The sequence below is a fragment of the Pseudorasbora parva genome, chromosome 20 (assembly GCF_024679245.1).
Source record: "Pseudorasbora parva isolate DD20220531a chromosome 20, ASM2467924v1, whole genome shotgun sequence".
Taxonomy (NCBI): Eukaryota; Metazoa; Chordata; class Actinopteri; order Cypriniformes; family Gobionidae; genus Pseudorasbora; species Pseudorasbora parva.
In genome coordinates, this window is record NC_090191.1 from 17,536,655 (window position 1) to 17,561,352 (window position 24,698).

At 36.3% G+C, this 24,698-nt stretch overlaps 1 protein-coding gene across 1 annotated transcript; it reads right to left on the minus strand.

The window, feature by feature from the left end:
• Positions 1 to 2,771: 2,771 nt before the first annotated feature.
• On the minus strand, positions 2,772 to 24,601 carry kiaa0930. The gene is made up of 10 exons (XM_067427051.1): positions 24,294 to 24,601; positions 18,609 to 18,757; positions 16,769 to 16,873; positions 12,290 to 12,367; positions 11,460 to 11,561; positions 9,408 to 9,548; positions 9,135 to 9,323; positions 7,388 to 7,547; positions 6,381 to 6,536; positions 2,772 to 4,007 (listed from the first exon to the last, which is right to left on the minus strand). The coding sequence occupies exons 1-10, from the start codon at positions 24,430 to 24,432 to the stop codon at positions 3,967 to 3,969; spliced, it is 1,260 nt and encodes a 419-aa protein (XP_067283152.1). The 5' UTR covers positions 24,433 to 24,601; the 3' UTR covers positions 2,772 to 3,966.
• Between the last annotated feature and the right edge of the window lie 97 nt (positions 24,602 to 24,698).

Below are 24,698 nucleotides of genomic sequence, written 5' to 3' on the forward strand. Positions count from 1 at the left end.
TAGAAGAATGGGACTACAAACCAACCTTTGGTTGCAAACTAATTACTAGTACTAATCTATAGTTTAACCAAAAATAAACTAGTCATTGTTTACACACTTCTATTTTATTCCAAAGCTGTGAAACACAAAATAAGATATTTAAATAAATGGGTTTAATCATGGACCATTTTATAGACAATAAATAAATAGTAACTTGCATCAAGCTAGAAATATAGTAAAAGGTTTAGAATGACATGAGGGTGATTAAGTAATGGCAGTTTATTTTTTGGGTGAACCACCACATCTGCAACCATTCTGCCATAGTTCTAGAAAATAATGAAATTATAAATCATCCATTTAGACCCAAATATCAGAAAGGTTTTAAACCTTATAGTAAATAAATAAAAAGTTAAATATAACAGCTTTGGTGTTATTGACCCTTTATGCATTTTTAGATGATGAACATGTTCTGCCTTCAAGTTGTCCCAAATCTGTGTGAGTTTCTTCTGATGAACACAAAATATAGTTTGAATAAAGTTTATAACCAGACAGTTGACCATATTCATTGATTTCCATATTATGGAAGAAGAAAAAAAATGCTGTCTAGTTACTAACATTTTTCAAACCAACAATTTTCTTTTGTGAAGAAACTTGCACAGGTTTGGAACACCATGTTAGTAAATGATGACAGATTTAAACATTTTGGGTGAACTAATTATTTATTATATTTATTGACTTTTGGAAAATAACTAGTCATTTACTGGGACCGCTGTTATTTTGTGTTTTATGTTCTAGCACCAAGAATATTAAGTTGAAATACTGCCCCCTTGTGTTTTTGTGAGTTAGGACTGGAAGCACTGCCTGAGCACAAACAGACATGAAGGGTGCATGATGACAGCATTTAATAGCAGTAAATTTACTTTACAGAATCCTAGCTCAATGTATTAATTTCTTATGTATTCATTTATTTTTAATTTAAGGCTTTAACCCTAGCAAAACCATTTACCTGGATTTATCAAGGGCCAAATTTTAGCCCCAGTCCAGCTCACCCCAGGTAACTGTTATGAAGATTAACCTCGTCTAAAAGGCAAAAGTTATTCTGGTTTGGTTTGATTTGATTATTCTGGAGGTCTGGTTTCAAGTATAAATCTTTTGAAGTTATAGTGCCTTATATAACATTATCTAGTGTAAACTAAAAATCACTTTTGGCATTTGTACTTGTCTTCTTTCTACAGGCCACATTTATCGAAAACTTTATCAAAATAAATGCTGCTTTTAAGGTTATGTATAAATGAAAAGGTTGAATTGGGATTGCCATTCGTAGAAAACACATGTCATTGTTGTAATTATACTTTATATTTAGTTGTCACAATGCTGATAGCGTTTGAACTCTACATAAAATTTCTCAGATCAACTTGTATATTCCGTTTAATGCAAAATCAACTCGTTACAAATATGGTAGAACTATTACTTCTAAATATAAATATTGATGTGTTAACAATCTTTCTACATTTCTGTCAATTGGAGATTTGGGTCTTGCAAATGTCACCTTTGGTTTGCTTCATGGGGTTTCAATGGAAAGTCAAAGGGTTTTTGAAATAAAGTCTGTGTAGACTGGGTAAACCCACCCTGATCTGCCAGCGATTTGATTTTGCCCTTCAGCTCAGGCTTGAAACCTGTACACTAATCTATCCTGTTTCTATCACCAGACCAAACTCAATCTTTAAATATTGATGTGTTAACAATTGTGTAAACAAATATTGATGTGGTAAACAAACTCAAGATAGTTTCACATGTTATTCTATTACATAAAATAGATCAGTAATTATCCCTTGTGACATAAAACGTAAATGTTTTTTTCTTGTCTTGGAAAAAGGTGAGACTATACAGTGGTTGTCGTGGACAATAACACTCATCAGGTGAACAGGTAAACTACTTTGAGCTACTTTTAAAGGGAAAAATGTAAGACTGCCATTACTAAGCTTTTGACAACTCTTTCAATGTTGAAAAATATCATTTATAGCTCGTTAGTTCTGCCAATTGTATTCACTTGAAAATTCATAACGTTTTCTTAACTTGTTAAGACTATTAGTATGAAACTAAAGTATTATTATTAGTATGTTGATCACTTATTTTCTACAATTATTCAAAAGCAATGAAAACCAAGGTGATGGCCGACAAAAATGCATAATCACTGCAGGACCTTTGTATGAAGTAACAACGCCTCATTTGTTGAAATGATGTTGGAGCGCAATACGCATTTTGAAACAAAAGATTTGTAAATGCTTTGAAATTTCATGAAACAGTCAGTGTTTCGAAAGCATCTATCACTAAATGACACAAACAGTAAGTGGACTTAAATTTTTGGGTGAACTATTCCTTAAAGTAATTAATTATTCACCCTCAGTGTCTTTCCAAACCTGCAAGCCTTAATTCAATCTAAATATCTCTTTAAACTCTTTATGAACTGTTTTAAGTGATATCAAAGTGGTAGTTGCGTCAGTGTCAATGGAGGGACAGAAAGATTTCTCAGATTTCATCAAAAAGTTCTTCATATGTGTTCTAAAGAAGAACGAATGTCTTGCAGGTTTAGAATGACGGGTGAGTAATTAATGACAATATTTAGGTGAACTAAACATTTCAGTTTTAAATTATGTTTACTTATGAAAGGTAATAACTTGGGGGAAATATTATTATCCCTTCACATTTTACATTTTCCAAGAATTTGTGAAAACACTTGTGTGAGAAAACACTTTTGGGCAAAAGCAAAAGCAAAACAAAAAAAATAATAATCAACAAGAGCTTTTTTTTATGTGTATTTTCATAAAGATGTACAGAAAATGTGTATATATATATTACCAACATAAATATGACAACATGCACATTTACTGCTGAATTACCACTTGATACAAAAGCGCATGTAAAGCGTTTAACAAACTTGGACTTCCTTAAAAACAACCTTCAATTGAAGCTTTGCAACCTACAGCAAAAAATAAATAAAACAGAGGACTAGGGTGTTAAAATAGTTTGAACAACAACTTCAAAATGCTGCTGGCAAATCTCCCTATCAAATATCAAATGGATATTAAAGCTGTCGGATCATTATTACATTCAGCTGACACACACACATACAAAAAAACAAAGTAATACTGACACTTTGGGTTGGCTAATCATGTTCAACTCCAAAAGCCCTTTAGTGCAAAAGAGTTCTGAAAACTGAAACTCGAAGACGAGCGTCACCAAACTTGAAGAAATCACAGCGGAGGACAAAAAAGCAGTGTTGTGTTTAAGGACAAAGTGTCTTTGTGGACGGAGATGTTTCCAAGAACTGTGCTCAGGTGCTGTTATCATCTTTCTTCCGAGCCCTAAAACATGCGTCAGCCCTCTTAGGAGACACGTCATGTTCACTAGTATTTGGATATCATAAATCCCCTTGAACATATCAAATAACAGACAATCATGTAAGTAAAGGAGGATGTTTGCTGGACATCTGCTGTTCATTAGCAATGGGCTATCAAAAGGATGGCGTGTTGTATATATTAGCTGGTTAGCGATGTATTAAGGCCTAGAGCTGAGAGGAAATGTCCTTTGGAAAATATACTATGCACAAAATCAGCAATATCGTGAAACCTACGAGTGTCTCTTGAGGGAGGAAGGAAGAAAGGAAGGGAGACGGCTGTGGTCGTGTGGTACATTTCATTTTTATATCTAAGCAGCAGTGTATTTACAAGAACGACATTCGTTTGTGTATTATTTCCCTTTCACATCATGGTCTAGTGCCACTTTAGTTCCAGGTCTCAAGCCGTTCTGGAGGGTGTCTCGCTGAAGAACAGGTGGAAGAGGCACTTCTTGATTGAGTTTGTTCCCTTTTCCTCTTCTCGTCACTGTAGTTTTTTTTTGGTTATCTGTCCAGATGCCAGATGGTGGTTCCTCAGGGGCCTGATGTGAGGAGGCACTTGGTAACTGTTTTTGAGGAGTCTGGAAATGCTATGTCATCAAAATGGGCTTTTGTCTCACCTCCAGAATATCTAAAAAAAAAAAAAAAAAAACACATTAGAGGGCCATTAACCATTACAGTTAATTTATTTGTATATATGGCAAGCCACTATAGCTTAAAATGTCACCAGCATTACTTGTCCTAATTGCATTTTTACTAGTAACAATTCAGTTAGGGTGCGTTCACACTTGTCATGTTTGGTTCGATTAAAACGAACCCTGGTGCGGTTGCTCGGTTAGTGCGGTTCATTTGAACATATGTGAACGCTGCCATCCGAACCCTGGTGCGCACCAAACAAGCGGCCCGAGACCGCTATAAAAGATGGGTCTCGGTCCGCTTCCAAACGAACTCTGGTGCGGTTCGATTGATATATGAACGCAACACGGACCAAAGACATGTAAACGGACCAAAAACCGGACGTAATGTCACAAGATGTGACGCATAATGCAGCTGATTTAACGATGCGGAAAGATCGGTGTATCCAAAATGAGTAACTTTAACGTTAAAGGGAAAACATGGAGCAACGAGGAAGTGCCTAGTCAATATTTGGTCAGACGAGCATGTTTCGAAAATGCTAGAAAAAACACACAAAAAGCATACCTGGCTCTTCTCATCAAAGTTCATGTTTTGAACATTTTATGAGCTCTTCATGAGTTCTCAGGGGGTAAAAATAATGCCATATGTGTTACACGCATAAAATGATCGTGTTTAATCCAGCACACAGTGTTGTTTTGAATGTTGTGAACATTTCATGAGCTCTTCATGAGTTCTCTGGTAAAAAATAATGCCATATGTAAACGCATAAACTGCCCGTGCGTGTAATCTGCACACAGCATTGTTTTGAATGTTCGGTAAACGAGCTCCTACGTCATATAAGCCGACCAATCAGGTTGTGAGCGTCTCCCTATGCATTTGGTTCGGTAACTTTAGGTTCGCTGTTAAAAATGCCTGTGTGAACGCTAAGCGGACCAGGACCATTATGTTTTTGTTTTTTGGTCCGGACCAAACGAACCGAACTACAAGTGTGAACGCCCCCTTAGAGAGCTCTAAGCTCTCCAGGTCAATTCTTACTGGTAACAATTACAATGATAATTGTTTCCTTCAAAAAATCCTTCAAATTTATTCATATTTTTGTGTAATCGACGCGTCATCCTCAATAAACCTGTCTCTTGCGTGATACCTCAAACTTTTGAATATTCAATCTAATATGATTTCTGACCTTTAAGGTTGCTAGAATAATAATCATACACTGTTTGTTAATTAGCCGAAGAAGAACTGGTACCCCGACTTAGCCTAGTTTCTCATAAGGTTTATTTTTGTCCATCATGCCCTGATGGAGTTTTGGTTACTTACCACCGTCGCCTTAGGCTAGGCTTGCTCAGTTGGGGACACTAAAATTTCGTTTTCAATTAAAGTTTTCAATTAAATATCCAAATAAAATGAATTACTAAATTAATTTTATCAACTTTATTACTGATCTGCCCATATTGTCACTATATGATAAATTGAAATGAGCTGATAGCATCAACCGATAGCATCTCCAGAGAAGGAATATTTTCCTGTTTAACACTGTGAAGCTTTTTTTGAAACAATTGTCATTGTAAAAGCGCTTTATAAATTCAACTTGACTAAACTAAAGTGTGATCAAACAAACTTGTGCAGAGATATTTTTTCCATCATAACTTCAATTAAATCTAGGCTTCATCAAACAGTGAATACTTTTGGATTCTTTAAGATGTTTTTGTTTGCTTTTTTGCAAAGTGAGTGACACACTCAATAACAATTATGAAATTAACAGACAATAAATAAATATTGCACACCCCTAGCCCAAATGACCAGTGACGTAACAGGACCCAGCCTCAGCATTGTTTTGTAAACGTGAATAAAACCCTAGCAATGCTGAACAAAATAAGTATTTTGCAACCATAAATAAATATGAATACCACTTGGTATACATTTATATGCCTCTTTTCTGTTTGAGTGTACATTCACCTGTATAAAAAGAGCTTTTAGTACGTAGCCTACCAATGTTTTCTGCTCTAAATATCATTTTATGATTTTTATCAACAGTACTATAACACTATTACTTGGATATCATTTTTTAACAGATCATTAGAGCCTAACACACACTGCTATTCATTACTAAAAACCTATGTTTTTGAAAATAACATTAGGCGTATATTATAATAAATATGCAGAATAGAGAGCTCTGTAATGCAGTTTTTTTATTGTAGAGCTCTAAAATTGTCTTCACTAGAAAGAATGAAGAACATAGCACTTTAGTTAAACTATTTAATTCTATTCTACTATTCTTAATAGTAAGAATTCCAATTAGAGAGCTCTTACACTACATTTTAAGCTAAAACAGCTTGCCATCATGTATGGAGGGGCAGGTGTGCTGTACCTGTGGTGATACGATGCAAAGGAAGAGTCACATAGGTGAGATGAGAATACAGCAGAAAATACTCCTCTTGTCTGTTCAGCTTGAGCCAAGAACCCACCAGCGAGCGGCCAGTGCCTGACAGAGAGCGGGAGCGCAGGTTTGTAGTGTTGCACAGGTCTGAGGAGAGAGGAATGAACCTTCATTTTACTTTGGATGGGGCAGTTAAAAAAAAGGATGTTTGTCCTCCACAAAGTTGTATGCATATTTGTTTTTTTATTTATTCCGCTTTAAAACTAGGGCTGTCAATAGAATAAATGGACCTACTTAATATTAGGTGGCCTTAACTACTATGCACTAACATTTTAATTAATTATTTGATACAATGCACTTATTGTGTACATACATGTTTTTAGATTGTACTTACATTTTAAAAAACACCTGCATGTAATTGTCTGTAATTAATTTCTGTATTTACATTTGTAATTCCACAGTTGGCACTTCCCTTACACCTAACCCTGACCACTTAAACTGACCCATACCACCACACCTGTCCCTAACTGCACCCATATCCCACTTTAATATCAGCAAAGATGTTTTGCAATACAATTTAAACACAGTAAGTACATTGTACTTATTTTTTCTTGTAAGTAAATAGTACCACCTAATATAAAGTGGGGCTGAATAAACTATTTTGACTGAAATCATGAGATTGTGTCAAAAAAAAAAAAAAGTAATATTGGTTAATTTGTTTTTAAAAAAAACAAAATAAATAAATAAAAAAACAGTGTTTTAACATACTATGAGCTTTGACAGCTCTAACCAACACATTCTAAAATGGCCACCCTGTATGGATATTTGGTTCAGTAATTTGCAGTTTAAGACTGCAGGAGATCGCCAACAGATCAGAACACGGATGCTGAAAAAAACTTGTCATTGTATAATTAGAATATTTTCTAATCTATAAGACACGCCACTAAAATGGTTCAACTGTTGTTTAATGTCACCACTGGTCTAGTGTGTTTCTGTACCTTCATCATCCTCCTCTCTGAAAAACTCCTCACTGTCGTTCGCTGAATGCGATTTCTTCATCTCAGCGTTTCGATTTCGGGGCACTTTCCGCCGGAGTGACGGTGAGAAGAAAGAGGGTCTGTTTCTCTCTGGGGTAGGGGGAGTGCTGAATGATGTCACCTATAAGGAAAACAACTGTCAGTGTTTCTTTGACATGATATTGATTCATTTGTTTTATTATGTTTTTTTGTGTATAATTTATAAATTGATGGACTTCTAATGAAAATTTGCAATACGTTTGAAAACTTTTAAAGGGTTGTTTAAAACAAACCTATGTTACCTATGCAAATAGTGTTAGGGCTATTTTGAGCTACTGTATTTTCCATATCACAATGTTTGCAACACTAGCACCATTCACACATTTACTGGTTAATTACCTGTAAATTATGTGAAGTTTGGGACCCACTTTATATTAGGTGGCCTTAACAACTATGTACTAACATTGTAATTAATCATTTCATACAATGCACTTATTGCGTACATACATGTTTTTACATTATACTTACATTTTCAAAATTACCTTCATGTAATTACATTTGTAACTTATTTCTGTAGTAACATTTGTAATTACACTGTTAGGACCCTACCCTTAAACTACCTATACCACCACACCTGTCCTTAACTTTACCCATATCCCACCTCAGTATCAGCAAAAGTGTTTCGCAAAACAATATGAAGACAATAAGTACATTGTACTTATTTTTTGATGTAAGTATATAGTAGTTAAGGCCACCCCTAAAATAAAGTGGTGCCAAAGTTTGTAACTGTACCAATAAATAACTTGTATGATGCTGTGTGTGTACAAAGAATGAAGATTAACGTTATGAGCATGTACACGGACAGATGGGTTAGGCACTGATGCACTGATGTAAGAAATCTGCTTTGGGCCAATCATAAAGCTCTGTCGAAGCTACAGGCTCTGCAGATATTTATAGTATATCTATATACAGTTCTATAGTTACTCTTATGCAGTGATTAGTACTTTTAATCTTACATTTAAAAAGAGAGAATGCCATTGCTTGTGTGAACAGCACACTTCTGTATTTACTGGAAATGTTGATCTATATCTGTAAACCTACATTGTGGAACAACTGTCTAAAAGTTATTAAAAGCGCAAAGCACAGTCACATATATTTTCAATAAAGAGAACAAACTCAGATTTGTGCAGTAATTTAACTCTTTCCCCGCCATTTTCTAGCTTTCCGCATTGTACAGTACAGAATCTCAAGATCAAAAATAGTAGTGTAACCCCATCGTTGCTGAGAAGCATAATGTAGTGATCCAGTAACCTAGCTATTTTATTGGTAAATGTCACGGGGCGGCATTGATGCATTTCTGTGACCCCGAACGCGAAGCACGATCTCCACTCTCTATATGCGAGTGAAGTGTGTGTGTGCACGTGCTTCAATGAGAACAGGCTATTAATATAGAACAGTGATTATCCTGACTTGGAACTACCTGTGCATTAAATGATTTTATTACACATTTTTCAGCCAATCAGAATCGAATATTCAGACAGACCATGGCATAAATTAATTAGGTTACAATTACTTTACTATATCGTCATAAATATCATTATCGCATATATTCTTTATATTTTGATATATAGAATTTTGAGGCTATATCGCCCACCCCTACATTCAACTTTATTCAAAAACACGGGCAGGGAAAGAATTAAGATGCAGCATGTATTTGGGTTGAACCGACCCTCTCGTGGAGCGGGGAGTCTTGGTCCTCTTCAGTGCCGCAGGGTGAGGTGTCTCCAGTGGGCACTCGACTAACAGCCATCTCAGCATGACCTTTGCCCTGAGGTCCTTTCATCCGCACAAACTCCATGTTGTTGTACTTGTAGAAGCCGAATGACATCCGCTGTGCCATCTTAGCAGCCACGCTTACCTATAAAGGAAAGACATACCATTAATTACAAACAAGGAAGCATATGAGAGAATGAAAACAAGACAGGCACACATGGAAGCGTACCCGGTTGTCATAGACCTTCTTGAGGGCCTCGTAGCGTATTGAGCCTTGGAAGATGACGCCCTGGAATGTGTTGCTTTTGTCACTGGCCACCAACTCCACGCAGACCATCTCACCTTCTCCAACAGTCATATCGCTGAACACCTGCCCAAAATACACACACCAATCACAGCCAATCATGACAATTACACCACTGCTCTTTCAGAATCACTCATTATGTAGGCTGTCACTCAGTGTTAGTAATCATCATAAATTGGGTATCATCTGAAAACTTAAACAGTTGAAAGTTCATCCTGTGAAACCGTTTTGAAATTGGACATTTTAATGGTCCCATTAAAAGGTAATTTGATCTCCATTTATGTGAGATCAAATTCAAATTTGCAAAACAACTTGTATGTGTGCTTATGGCTTTGATTTTATAGTAATCTTTTTATAGTAAATAATTTGGACAGTACATGTGCTTCACAGGTAAAGTTAAACTTCTATAACTGATTTGTACTTTCATTTTTTGAAGTGCCTTCACTTCTGTAATAATCGGTCTTATCTTTAGGTTTGTATTTAAAAATGATACATGAATTGTAACCATTTAAGGTTCTACGCTATTATTAAGTTTAAATTAAAGTACTAAATTAGCCATAACTAAAAAAAACTATAGACACAATAGCATATCAACAACAAAAACATTTAAATTATTTAAAGGTTCAGCGTGTAGTATTTATGAGGATCTATAGACAAATGTAATATACATAACTATGTTTGCAGTGGAGTATAAAGACCTTAAATAATGTACTGTTATGTTTTTTATTAACTGAGAATGAGCCATTTCTATGTACATACACTGCAGGTTTCCTTATAGTGAAATATGGTATAGGCATTTTGCGCAGTCATGTCATCTACAGTAGCCCTTAACAAACAAACTTCTCTACAGAATGCTAGTCACTCTCTACTTTCTCCAATGACGACATTTTTGTCCTGTGCCGGCCCCTGTAGCTTGTCTGCGCGCTCCAATAGGGAGGGGTGAGCAGTGGCAGATTCAATTCATAACCTCATTGCTAGAAGCTGCTAAAATTCACAGACTTCACCTTTAATAGCATTTAAGCAGCAAAACAATTATGAAACATACAAATTCATGACAATAAACAAGAAAAAAAAAATGGAAATGATTGTTTTGCCCAACAAATGCGACCCGTCCGATCTTTGATCATTTATGAAAACTCTTGTCCACAATTTCAACGTTTCAGTTTAAATCTACATTCTCTATACAACGAGTCTCGTATGAAATGAGTTCACTTGTCACAACAGATATATAACAATATTAAATGTTGGTTTGGAGTACAGAACAAAAAAGATCTTAATTTAAGACTAATTTTAAGTTCTGACAAATGTACAAATCCCTCCTCGAACATTTATGACCAAAAAACCTAAAAACCGAACCTGACAAATATATTTTATATATATATATATATATATATATATATATATATATATATATATATATATATATATATATATATATATATATATATATATATATACATATATATATATATATATACATATACATATACATTATGTAAGGAACTTTTTGTAAGAAACATTATATAAAGAACATCCTTTTCCATTACAGTATGATGTAACCAAAATAATCTTTGGCAAACCATTTTGTGCGCAAAAACACATTTCCAGCTTTTTCTGAATACAACTGATCATCAGCCAACACATGCATTGTTCGGTGCAAGAAACCTCAGCCTCTAACCTTTTAAGTTGATTTATAAATATAGTTGTGTTAAGACTGGGCTTAATCTGTGCTTGTGTAACCCGCTGAAATTATGTGCTAGCGTGCCAACAACATCATCACAAAAGCACAAACCTGTCCAACCAGTTCATACACACCTCAAAGCAACCGCTGTGATATGACCTGAAATCTAATGTCATTTCCTTATCTTTGAGGACACACACCTTTGATTAACCTCATGATGTTGCAGTACACAGCTCTTGAGTATATTAGCGGTTTTGTTCTAGCATCGTTGCTCCAGCACCACATTTGAGAGTTACCTCCTCAAAGTTGTCAATCATGAAGAAGATGTTGGGGTAGCTCATTTTTGATTCTTCCCCTTTGCTGTCCATTGGGTGTTTGCTGGGCGAGGCAAACACTTGCTGTAAAATAAAGAGATCCACCGTTTTTATTAGCATATACAGAGAAGTAAAATTAAAATTAAAGATATTAAACATCTAAATTGTAAATCACTGCTGAATGATTATTTGCACAATACTATGACAGACATGTAAACAACCTTTAAGGAAGTAAAAAAGGACTAGTACCACGTAAATATCAATATACAATATATGTAAAACTGCATATAGAGGGGCTAATGGTAAGAGTTTTCAAGTATTAACTGCTTTTTTTATTGCCAGTGCGTAAACAGTTTAACGAAACCTAAAAAACAAGACCTTCCCTGACTTCCTATGTTGTCTATGAAAGCCTGTAACCCTGTTACTATGATTCTTGGTACTAAACAACTTTATTTATGTATTAAACTACAAACAATCAGTATTTTTATAATTTTATGATTTGGCTAATAACAGCTAAAATACACAATAATCAAGTATGCTACTGTGGAACACTTCACTTTATAATAACTTTTAGTGTCACTTTGAAGTTAAGTTATTAAAAGCTAACTGAACTGTAAGACTGCAAACCATGCTGATTTTTTTATTTTATTAGTAAACAACTGACTATTGAAAAGTTTATTCAAATCTTTTCATAATACACACCTTTTAGTATCATAAACTTGAACTTAGACTAAAAAACGGCAAATTGAACAATAAGACTGTCAACCCTTTCTGTATAACCTAATACACAATCTGCACAAATGCTGTCTTACCTGCGATTTCTTTTTGTGGATGTGGATGTCTCCTGCATCTGAGCGTGTGCAAACTGCGCATGTGACCACATAATCCAGCTGTGGGACAAAACCATACCAAAACAGCATACAAAAAAATATCAATGACACTGATTGGGTTTTTTGTTTATTTTTTTAGACCAATTCATTGTTTACATTAGGGGTGGGCGATATCTTGATTTTTTTTTTAACTCGATATGGATTTTGACATATCGTATATATCGATATATTGTTTATATTTAATTCTGATTCCACCACTTTGCTTGTTTGTCTTCTCTGTGCTGTGCTCGCGCGCCTCCTGCCTCCTTGCTTTTGTTCCCCCTCCCTTCGCGTGTTGTCTCACTGAATACGGCGGAGTTCGCAACCAGGTGAGGATTAGTTATCATGTTGGCAAGCGCGTGCGTTGTTTATGACTTAGTTTAGAGACCACGCTTTTCCTTCTTACACAACTGCTTGATAAATTCCATAAAGAAATATTAATGTTCATCATAGTTCAAAACGCAAGTTTCACCCACAGTCAGGTGATTGACTAGCCTAGAAATCTAGATGCACCCTAGCGGCAGCAAATTTAATTTGACCGCAAGTGTGGTCTAGCAACTCTCAATTCCTATCTGAGCTGTATTCCTCAGAATCTGGACGGCCCAATCACATCGTGTAGGTAGGCTATAGAGTCGGCGGGCGGGGCCATAATGACGACGGCCGAGTTGCGTTTGCGTGCTTCTAGTAACACAGTCTTCTAGTAAACACAGAAACTGGCGAACGGCGGCGGTCTTTCGAATCAGCTCTGCCCGCGCCTCCGGAAGACTTGGAGTTAAGTTTTCCTCTGAGAAAAGAACAAAGAGCGGCACTGAAGTCATTCTTAAAAAGGGAAGATGTGTTCGGAGTTTAGCCGACCGGATACGGCGAATGTTTAATCAGTCAACAAGCTCCCCTTCACCGTCGTTGCTCCGGTTGGTGTACCGCTATCCTATCGCGTGCAGAGGGAGTTTGAAAGACAACCGTTTATCCCGCCCCTCGGACTGAGCCCTGTCTATGGTGAATTTCCAGACCAAACATCTTGATGTGGGTCTGGCTTGTCAAGCTAGTGATTGACACTATTGGTGCGAGACGCACTCTCAGTCGCAATCATGTCAGTTTATGATTTGTGTCTAACTGATCGCATGGTTTTCGGTTAAAATGTTAAAATGATTGCATGGTTTTCGGTTAAAATGTTAAAATGATTGCATATTATTTAAAAACATTTAAACATTATTGCAATATCATTACTATTATTATTTTGTCAGCTTTATCACAGGATTATGATGAATAGGTCTATGCATGTTTTAAGCCTAGTTCACACTGCCCGATTTTTGCCCCGATTTTGAGTCGCCGACAGGTTTTGTGAAATCGCCGACAAATGCCCGAGATCACAGGCAAATCGGTGCTCGTGCACGCGAGTGACAATCACGCAGTGTGAATGATCAAAGACGCGATCAGAGAGAATCGCCGACGAGTCGCCGACGCCGGTGAGATATTTGGCATGCTTAATATCTGGACCTGTCGGCGATTCAAACTCCTGCTGTGTGAACAGCGTTCTGACTGAAAATTACACCGACAGCCAATGAGAGAGTGAGATACAGGGCAGCAGGAGGTTCAGGGAGGAGTTATAAAGCAGAATTTCAGTATTTTAATAGATATATTTACAATTCTATCAAACAGAAACAAAGGCCAAACATTTGCACATCCAGCCATAGCAGCAGCACATTAAATAATTATTTATTTACCTCAAACTGTCTTTGCAGAACAAAATCCTGGCTCCCTCTGTCTCTCCAACAATATCTTCCGCCATAATCTATTTTCTTTTTCTCCACAAATCAGCGCACCTACAATTTGAAGCAAACTTTGTGCAGTTTATCATTTTTAATAACAATTCCAAGTCTCGCGCGAGAACTCCGGTCTGACGCACGTGTGATCTCGCGTTGTTTACTTGTCACATCGCACGTGTGTTTGGGAAACGTAGTTTGCACACCGGAGAGCGAGAGAGTTGTCGGCGATTCTTCCTCTTGTTCAGTCATGCAGTGTGAACTCCTCTGTCGTCAAACCATCGTGCAGTGTGAACACAGCGGTGACTGAATGATACCCCAGATAGTCATGCAGTGTGAATAGAGCAGTGACCCGACGAGTTTGAAAATCGTGCAGTCTGAACTAGGCTTTAACCAAGAGGGAAAACGCGACATCCCGGGTGTCCTGAGACACAGTGCAGTGCTCTTCTGTAAGTTGTACTGTATCATATAGCCTACCTTCTGACGTTCATATTTCGTTCTGTAACTGGAAAAGAAGGGAAGCTTGCCTCTCGTGTAGCCTACCGCATTATGAGGCGCTCACGCTTTAGTAAAGAGCGCAACATCTAGCCTACTGTTTGAATTTTTATATAAATTTGACAGGAAGTGGTGTTATGACAAAATCAGTTTATTTATATCTCAGTCATGCCCCAATCTTTCTGCAAAATGCTTACTGTTTACTTTAACTGTAAAAAAATCCATGTTTGATTCTTTTTGACTGTCTTTGATTCATGTTTTGAAGGCATAAAATGAATGAAAATAATTAAGGCTATATGTATTATTTCTTTTATTTTACAGTTAAATTATTATTATTTATGTAATCATGGAGTTTTTTTTATGTCAAAAGCACATTGTTCCTACATGAACTGACTACCTCTTTGCACTTCAATAAAAATATTATGACTATGATATTTGGCATATTTGTTTTTGCTGTAGTTTTTAGGGGGTTATTTTTCCTGTAAAGATATATATCGAGATATACAGGGAGTGCAGAATTATTAGGCAAATGAGTATTTTGACCACATCATCCTCGTTATGCATGTTGTCTTACTCCAAGCTGTATATGCTGGAAAGCCTACTACCAATTAAGCATATTAGGTGATGTGCATCTCTGTAATGAGAAGGGGTGTGGTCTAATGACATCAACACCCTATATCAGGTGTGCATAATTATTAGGCAACTTCCTTTCCTTTGGCAAAATGGGTCAAAAGAAGGACTTGACAGGCTCAGAAAAGTCAAAAATAGTGAGATATATTGCAGAGGGATGCAACAGTCTTAAAATAGCCAAGCTTCTGAAGCGTGATCATCGAACAATCCAGCATAAGCATGTGGAACAACCAAGGCGCAAAATAACCGCCCGTGAACTGAGAAAAGTCAAGCGTGCAGCTGCCAAGATGCCACTTGCCACCAGTTTGGCTATATTTCAGGGCTGCAACATCACTGGAGTGCCCAAAAGCACAAGGTGTGCAATACTCAGAGACATGGCCATGGTAAGAAAGGCAGAAAGTCGACCACCACTGAACAAGACACACAAGCTGAAACGTCAAGACTGGGCCAAGAAATATCTCAAGACTGATTTTTCTAAGGTTTTATGGACTGATGAAATGAGAGTGAGTCTTGATGGGCCTGTGGCTGGATTGGTAAAGGACAGAGAGCTCCAGTCCGACTCAGACACCAGCAAGGTGGAGGTGGAGTACTGGTTTGGGCTGGTATCATCAAAGATGAGCTTGTGGGGCCTTTTCGGGTTGAGGATGGAGTCAAGCTCAACTCCCAGTCCTACTGCCAGTTTCTGGAAGACACCTTCTTCAAGCAGTGGTACAGGAAGAAGTCTGCATCCTTCAAGAAAAACATGATTTTCATGCAGGACAATGCTCCATCACACCAAGTACTGGTGTACAATGCTCCATCACACCAAGTGGAGTCCAAGTACTCCACAGCGTGGCTGGCAAGAAAGGGTATAAAAGAAGAAAATCTAATGATATGGCCTCCTTGTTCACCTGATCTGAACCCCATTGAGAACCTGTGGTCCATCATCAAATGTGCGATTTACAAGGAGGGAAAAACAGTACACCTCTCTGAACAGTGTCTGGGAGGCTGTGGTTGCTGCTGCACGCAATGTTGATGGTGAACAGATCAAAACACTGACAGAATCCATGGATGGCAGGCTTTTGAGTGTCCTTGCAAAGAAAGGTGGCTATATTGGTCACTGATTGGTTTTTGTTTGGTTTTTGAATGTCAGAAATGTATATTTGTAAATGTTGAGATGTTATATTGGTTTCACTGGTAAAAATAAATAATTGAAATGGGTATAAATTTGTTTTTTGTTAAGTTGCCTAATAATTATGCACAGTAATATTCACCTGCACACACAGATATCCCCCTAAAATAGCTAAAACTAAAAACTAAAACTTCCAAAAATATTCAGCTTTGATATTAATGAGTTTGTGTTCATTGAGAACATGGTTGATGTTCAATAATAAAATTAATCCTCAAAAATACAACTTGCCTAATAATTCTGCACTCCCTGTATATCGTATATCGAGATATAGCAAAATATAATCGAGATATATTTTTTGCTCCATATCACCCAGCCCTAGTTTACATTGTACAAATAAACCTCATAGCATTAAGGTTTGCTTACTTTCTGCAGGATGAGATTGAGATAGACGCTCTCCTCCCAGTCGATGTCAGGATCGCCGAGCCCAGGCAGCTTTTTAGAGTCTCTTCTGTAAACCTCGACCTCCACCTGAAACCAGAGCAAGTCATGATTACAGAAAATCAAACTCTGACTCACTCTCGCTCTAGCCGTTATCAGTGCACTCTATGCTAGGGGTTAAACGGAAAATAGTTGATACGTGATCCATACAGACCAGGCCCCTTGGTTCGGCATGAATGCTTTGCAGATTAATTGCTAAGCTTCACAATTAATTTGGTACTTGTGTGGCTATTGTGTGCAGCCGCGCACACACCCAAAGCGCACACACACAGAGGCACATACCGCAAATTGATTCCTCTTTTGCATCTCCAAGTGCTTTAACGGGAACATGCATACAAACTTGTGTCAAAAATACCAGTCTCTGCAAGTATTCTTGTAAATAGTCGATTATGTCTTCTTCTTTTTTTCGATTATGAATGTAAAGGTGGAGAAAGAAATCGGATGTGCATTATTATATTGGATTCTTGCATTCAATCTCAAAATGACAGCAACCTATATGCAAATACCCGTGGCTAAGTCATTAATGTTAATCAAACAACAAAACAGCTTTAATAAACATGAATCTATACTGAACTTCTACAGTGAACACTATAGTGTTATTTTACATTTCGGTCCAATGTAAAACCTGTACCACTTTAGACCTTACTTTAGGGCTGTCAAACAAAATCACATCCAAAATAAAAGTTTGCGTTTACAAAATGTGTGTCTGCGTACGGTGTTTAATTATTATGTATAAATAAATACACACACATTCATGTATACATTTAAGAAAAATCTGTTATATGTATATACAAAATATAAATGATATAAATATATACAGTGTATACATAATTATATGCATGTATGTGTATGTATTCAAATATACATAATAATTACACAGAGTACACACACAAACTTCTATTTTGGATTTGATTAGTTGAGATTAATCATTTGACCGCCCTACCTTACTTTATTTGTAACTTTGTTATACCCTTGCTTCAAATTTGTGTATTTGATCTTGGCTTATACTTCGGATAATTTAGATGTTTTTTATTTAGTGTCATTAAATTAATTGAATTTCATCCAGTCCAATATTAATACAATGATACAAAAATAGCTAATTTAAAATAATAATAAATATTATAATAAATAGCTTATTTTTGTATCATTGTATATGTATATACATATATATATATATATATATATATATATATATATATATATATATATATATATATATATATATATATATATATATATATATATATATATATATATATATATATATATATATATATATATATATAAATAAATAAGCATTTTCATCTTTGGTTTTCGGCCAAGCGCATCCAGATTTTTCAGCCCAGAATTTTCAGTGCATCCCTACTTTTAAATAACAAATATGGTTTCACATTTCATAAATTAGCTCTGCCAACCACATCCAAAATGACATCTGAGAAGTTCTCCAACTCATTAATCTCAAAGAATGTCCAGATTATTCATTATAAAGCCATTTTCTCTGTTATCTTAGCAATTAATACAGATGTTATTTACTCTGTAATTCTTTCCTGTTTGGGAGAAGGTGATAACAGATTAACAGAGTACAGGGGACAGGACATACTGGGCATTGGGCATTAAAGAGAGTTTACCTAAAAATAATATATCAATGGTATGACTACCATTTGTTGCAGTGCTCAAAAAAAATAAAAATAAAATAACCAAGGGCATATATGAAATTTCAATTAATAAGTTCAGTGACAACTAATTCACAACTAGTTCATCTCACCTTTTTCCCTTCTGTGTCATCTGCACTGACATACGCAAGCTTGCGACGCACATAGAAGAGCATATCATCCTGACGGGGCGCCCATTTCTCCATGAAGTATGTGGAGAACATCCACGTCCAGAACACTATGCGGTCATCCTTAAAGCACCCTAAACAAAACAAAACAAGTATCTATTACAAGACAGCAGAAGTGTGTTTACTTAAATGCAGTGAAAAAGTAAATGCACAATATGTTTTTTTTAGTACATACATGCAAAGAAACTCGACAGACTGCAAAATATCTTTTGAAAAAGTTTTGCAGATGGATTTCAGCTTTAGAAAAATTCTGGCCATTGTTATCGGTGATATTGAATGTTAGTGTATACTTGACAAACAGTTTTGAAGATCTTATTTACGTGCTTATTCCAAAATTGTAATAAGTTGCTCCACCTCTGAAATTATTTTACTTTTTCACGACAAGGATAATAATATTAACCAATAGTAAATGAGTAATTTGCTATTAGTTCTAGGATACGTTTACACAACAGCAACTGAAAAGTTTTTGCTTTGAGGTTTTGTAAATATTTGCAAGTGACAACGGTGTCAAAACTATCATCGTACGCTCACACATATCCGCAAAAATGACTACAAACGCTGTATTATTCATGCCAGGCCAGTAGTTTGCGATGTCACTTTATAAATAAACACTATATGCCTATATGTTACACACATGCATATGATGTCATAAGTTTCACACAAAAAAACTTGCGCTCGTTTTTAAACGTTTTCAGGCCCCCAAAACATCGAATGGCCTTTCAAACAAAAGTTTTACATTTAAGTTGAAAACAACTTTTCAAAAAGTTAAGTTGAAAACAGTGTCAGGTAAGTGCCCCCTACATTCTTCTAAATTCTAAAATCTAAATTCTTGTATCTAAAACTTGCATAAAACTATGAGTTGTCGTTTTACAAGGTTTGAAAACATTTAAAACTTATACAAAAGTAATTTAATTCAGTGTCTATGTCATCATGAGCTGCTTCTGATGCATCCTAAAGTTAAATGTAACGATTGTTACAGTAAATTCCTGTTTTGTTGCATCATTTTCCTCTTATCACTGTAAAGCTGCTTTGAAACTATCTGTATTTTAAAAAGTGCTATATTACTAGCAAATAATTAAATTGTGTTTTAATATAATATGTAAATAAAATTTGGTGCTCCTTTATGACATCATAATTCACAAGGCGCGCCGCCTCTCTCTCGAGCCTGTGATGCCATATCTATCTATCTATCTATCTATCTATCTATCTATCTATCTATCTATCTATCTATCTATCTATCTATCTATCTATCTATCTATCTATCTATCTATCTATCTATCTATCTATCTATCTATCTATCTATCTATAGATAGTCTTGTTTCAGACAAGCATGGAACAAAAAGTGTCAGAAGCCGCTAAGCACATTACATTGGATGTTGTCCACTGCTGATATATCTTTATTGATGTTAATGAGCCATTTAGTGTTGTCCAGACTGAGAGCTGTTCTGAAAACTGGAACTGTACCAGCTCTGGCACCTTCACCCTGCCAATGGACAGTGTTTTATTGTAGTGCTTCAGTAGCTCCTAACATGACATTTACTTCCATGGATATAGAGCTACCAAAAAAGGAGAAATTATCATATGACCTGGGCTCTCATATCCCCATTTAGAAAGAGGAAGATGTTCAGTACTGCCTGAAATTTTAAATATACAAGCTAAGATTAATGCATCTTTCATAAACAAATGGAATGGAATGAAAATGCCAAATCTGAAGTTAAGTTAGTGTGCATTGTGAAGTCCAGCAGTAACAGATGCTGCAGTAGATCAACAGCAACAGACAGACAAGCCAACTCGACACACGGACACACACACACACACACACCATCTAAAGCACTGCCTGCCAACAACCTACTTTCTTCTCTTCAGTTCCACTGGAGCAACTGAAACTTTTCAGTTCTTCTACTGCGAGAAACAAATCTAGCAACTAAATTATCTAATTCCTACCACTAAATGCCTCCATGATTCACCAAAATGGAAGCCTTTTAAATTGATAGGTTGCATTAACTATGTTTCCATCCATCTATTTTTATGCGCATTTGGGGATATTGCATAATTTGCGCACAAGCCACAAGCATGGAGCGAGTGAGTGCTTTTTGCCTAATTGGGCTTGAATGGTTAAATATACATACCCATGTGTCAAAGTGACAAAGTGTATTTACAAGTAAACAGTGATTCATGTTTAAGTAAGTGAACTAAACTGTTGAGAGAAAATGCACAAGTATGAGGGATCTCTTAAGTGACAGCATTCAAATTTACCTGCTGTCCTTAATAATGTTAATCAAACAACAACAACAAAAAGAAAAAAAATCCATCAATGCTCTGGACTAAATGACTTTTGTAACTTTATGTGCAAATTAAATTGACAATTATTCTTATTAAAGACAATTCATTGTTTTATACATTTGATTAGTTTATACATTTTATGTAATATTTCTTATTTCTAGTACTTGAAGTTTTTTCAAGTAGGTCTTGACACATTTAAGTGTCTTTTTTCTATTGTAGTTTGTTTTCTTTGCTTTCTTTATCACAGTTTACTTGTGTTCAGTATGCTTGAGAGTTTTTTTAGCCTTTTTTTTTTATTATTTTGAAAATGGTTAGAAGAGTTATGAAACTGATATAACCTTACATTACCTTACAGCATATTGCCAACATTTTGGGATGTCTGTCTATGCACATGAACTTTAATTACATCCCATTCTTAATCTGTAGGGTTTAATAAGGAGTTGGCCTATAACATCCATGACAGCTTCAACTCTTCTGAGAAGGCTTTCCACAAGGTTTAGGAGTGCGTTTATGTGAATTTTTGATCATTCTCCTAGAAGTGCATTTGTGAGATTAGGCACTGATGTTGGACGAGAAGGCATGGCTCAGTCTTTGCTCTAATTCATCCCAAAGGTGTTCTACTGAATTAAGGTCAGGACTCTGTGCATGCCAGTCAAGTTCCTCCACACCAAACTTGCTCATCCATGACTTTATGGACCTTGCTTTGTGCACTGGTGTGCAGTCATGTTGGAACAGGAAGGGGCCATCCCCAAACTGTTCCCACAAAGTTGGGAGCATGAAATTTTCCAAAATGTCTTGGTATGCTGAAGCATTAAGAGTTTCTTTCACTGGAAATAAGGGGCCAAGCCCAACCCCTGAAAAACAACCCTCCTCCACCAAACTTTACACCTGGCACAATGAAGTCTGACAAGTACTGTTCTCCCGGCAACCACCAAACCCAGAATTGTCCATCAGATTGCAAGACAGAAGAGTGTGACACCATTGCTTTACACCATTGCATCTGATGTTTTGCATTGCATCTGATGATGTAAGGTTTGGATGCAGCTGCTAGTCCATGGAAACCCATTCCATGAAGCTCTCTACGCACTGTTCTTGAGCTAATCTGAAGGCCACACAAAGTTTTGAGGTCTGTAGCTATTGACTCTGCAGAAAGTTGGCGAATTCTGCGCACTGTGCACCTCAGCATGCACTGACCCATGCGGCTCCTGAGAGCGACCCATTATTTCACAAATGTTTGTAGAAGAAGTCTGCATGCCTAGGTGCTTGATTTTATACACCTGTGGCCATGGAAGTGAATAGGAACACCTGAATTCAATGATTTGGAAGGGGTATCCCAATACCTTTGGTAATATAGGTGTATAGTCGCTGGGTATCATAAAATTAAATTTCTCATTTCTTGATATAAGATTTTGGTCATATCGCCCAACCCTAGCCAGGATATTTTTGTAATATAACTCTGATAACGATTCCTTTAATATCATAATTTCAGGATCACTTGGCATAAGGTTGCAATATCTACTTCTATACTACTATTTCCCCAGTAACTAGCAAGAGTATGACCATGAGAGTTACAATATTTTAAAGAACAAAATATCCTTGGTTTATTAAAACATCATGAAAATTATCCAACTATCCACTGCTTAACTAACAGGGATTGAGGGAGTTTTATTTTAACATTTTAGAATAAGGTGAAATTCAGTTAATAGAGTAGGTTAATAGAGCATTTGGTAACCATTTTACATTTTTAACATTTAAAGTTGTGTAAATTAACATGTATTATTTATGAACATGTATTATTTATGAACAAAACATGAAATAATGCAACAACTTTAATCTAGAATATAAACAATAATAAAAAGTTAATTATTAGTTTAGTGTTACGTTACCAAATTAAATATTAATAGTAATTCATTACATTTATATAGCGCTTTTCTAGACACCCAAAGCACTTTACATATAGAAGGAACACAGTAAATTACAGTAAATTGTTACTAAAACAGACGTGTCAGCTATAACCAGAGGAAGATGTTCACAGAAGCAGAAGTGAAGAGCCGTGTAAAACGCAAAACATTAACAGTGTGTCGCACAGAGAATGAAATATTTAAAAGGGACAAAACATCAAAGAAAGACGACAGGAAGAGAGAATGACGCACAAAGACCATCACCATAATCAAATATGATGAGGGAAAATATGTTCTGGAAAATGGCTAAAATTTCTATTCTCTGTTGAATTTAGCTTAGTTGAGTGAGGTGAACAGAAAAACACTCTAATGTGTTTTTGTCTGTGATCTTTGATGATGGATTTGTACGACTTGAGTTACTCAGTAATCACTAGAACTCTGACCCTGACAACACGACTGAAATATGAGAGCAGCAGAGAGAAAGCACATAACAGCTAAAAAGTTAATCAAAGCCTTTTTGCTGTGTTGTTATTAGGACAGAAAAATTCAAAGGCATAGTCAATGAAATCAATCAGCCAAAGTTTTACAAAGCAATTATACATATTATTTGGTATAAGTGACCCTGGAGCACAAAACCAGTCATAAGTCACACAGGTATTTGTGGCAATTGTATGGGTCAAAATGATTTTTTTTTTTCTTTTATGCCAAAAAATCATTAGTATATTAAGTATAGATAAATGTTCCATCAAGATATTTTGTAAATTTCCTATGTGAATAACACACACACAAACACATATTATACATGTTATTAATAGCAATATGCATTGCTAAGGACTTAATTTGGACAACTTTAAAGGCAATTTTCTCAATATTTAGATTCTCTAAACCCTCAGATTCCAGATTTTCAAATAGTTGGGCTAAATATAGTCCTATCCAGAGTCACATATATAGTCGACTTAATACTTTACATTTACTGAGTTGTCATTTTCAACCGAGTTGTGTCATTTTCAACAGGTGTTTGCTATGAGGGAGTTGTATTGGTATTTCATCAAACATAACAGGAAAGTAGGAAATATAAACCTAATATCATCTGATAATCTGCCAGACATTAGATAGATAGATAGATAGATAGATAGATAGATAGATAGATAGATAGATAGATAGATAGATAGATAGATAGATAGATAGATAGATAGATAGATAGATAGATAGATAGAACTATGGCATCACAGGCTCGAGAGAGCGGCGGCGCGCCTAGTGAATTATGATGTCATAAAGGACCACCAGCTGAAACAATAGCTGATGAGTACGAGCCTGTCTTGGCATTTGATCGACATGATAAAATCAAGTTATGTTAACGTGACGTGCGGCGTTAACGAAGGACAGAGAGGCTGTGAATGTTTATGGCTGAATGTAGGCTACTGACCCAGTCCGCTAAGGTCCTGTTTGACGGTCAGGCGGTTCCGCTCGTCCGCGATGGCCTTCAGCATGTGCTGCAGGGACTGGTCCGGTTCGGCGGGATCATCGCTCTGACCCGATAGAGCTGCCATGATCGCACCGCTCATCTCATCGCAACATCACAGACCGCTGTACATGACACAAGCCGAGCACGAGCACAACAACACAAGCGCCCTGCACTTCCGTCAGCTGCGACGCGTCGCGTGACTCGCGTCGGGAACACCCCATGCTCTTCCCATGACGTCATGCCGTAGGCGTCACTTATAAAGGGGGCAAGCCACTTCTAATCGCTCCACAAAAAATATTTGACATCCTAAAACACTTCCCAACTGAGGCTAATAACTGAACAATGTTTGAATTCTCCCCTTATGTC

Excerpts from the sequence above, each read along its gene's own strand:
- kiaa0930 (XM_067427051.1), bottom strand. The coding sequence starts at position 24,432 with ATGAGCGGTGCGATCATGGCAGCTCTATCGGGTCAGAGCGATGATCCC. Across the intron at positions 9,324-9,407 it reads AGAAGGTCTATGACAACCGG|GTAAGCGTGGCTGCTAAGAT; the intron begins GTACGCTTCCAT and ends TTTCCTTTATAG. Across the intron at positions 4,008-6,380 it reads TTTGCATCGTATCACCACAG|ATATTCTGGAGGTGAGACAA; the intron begins GTACAGCACACC and ends TTTTTTTTTTAG.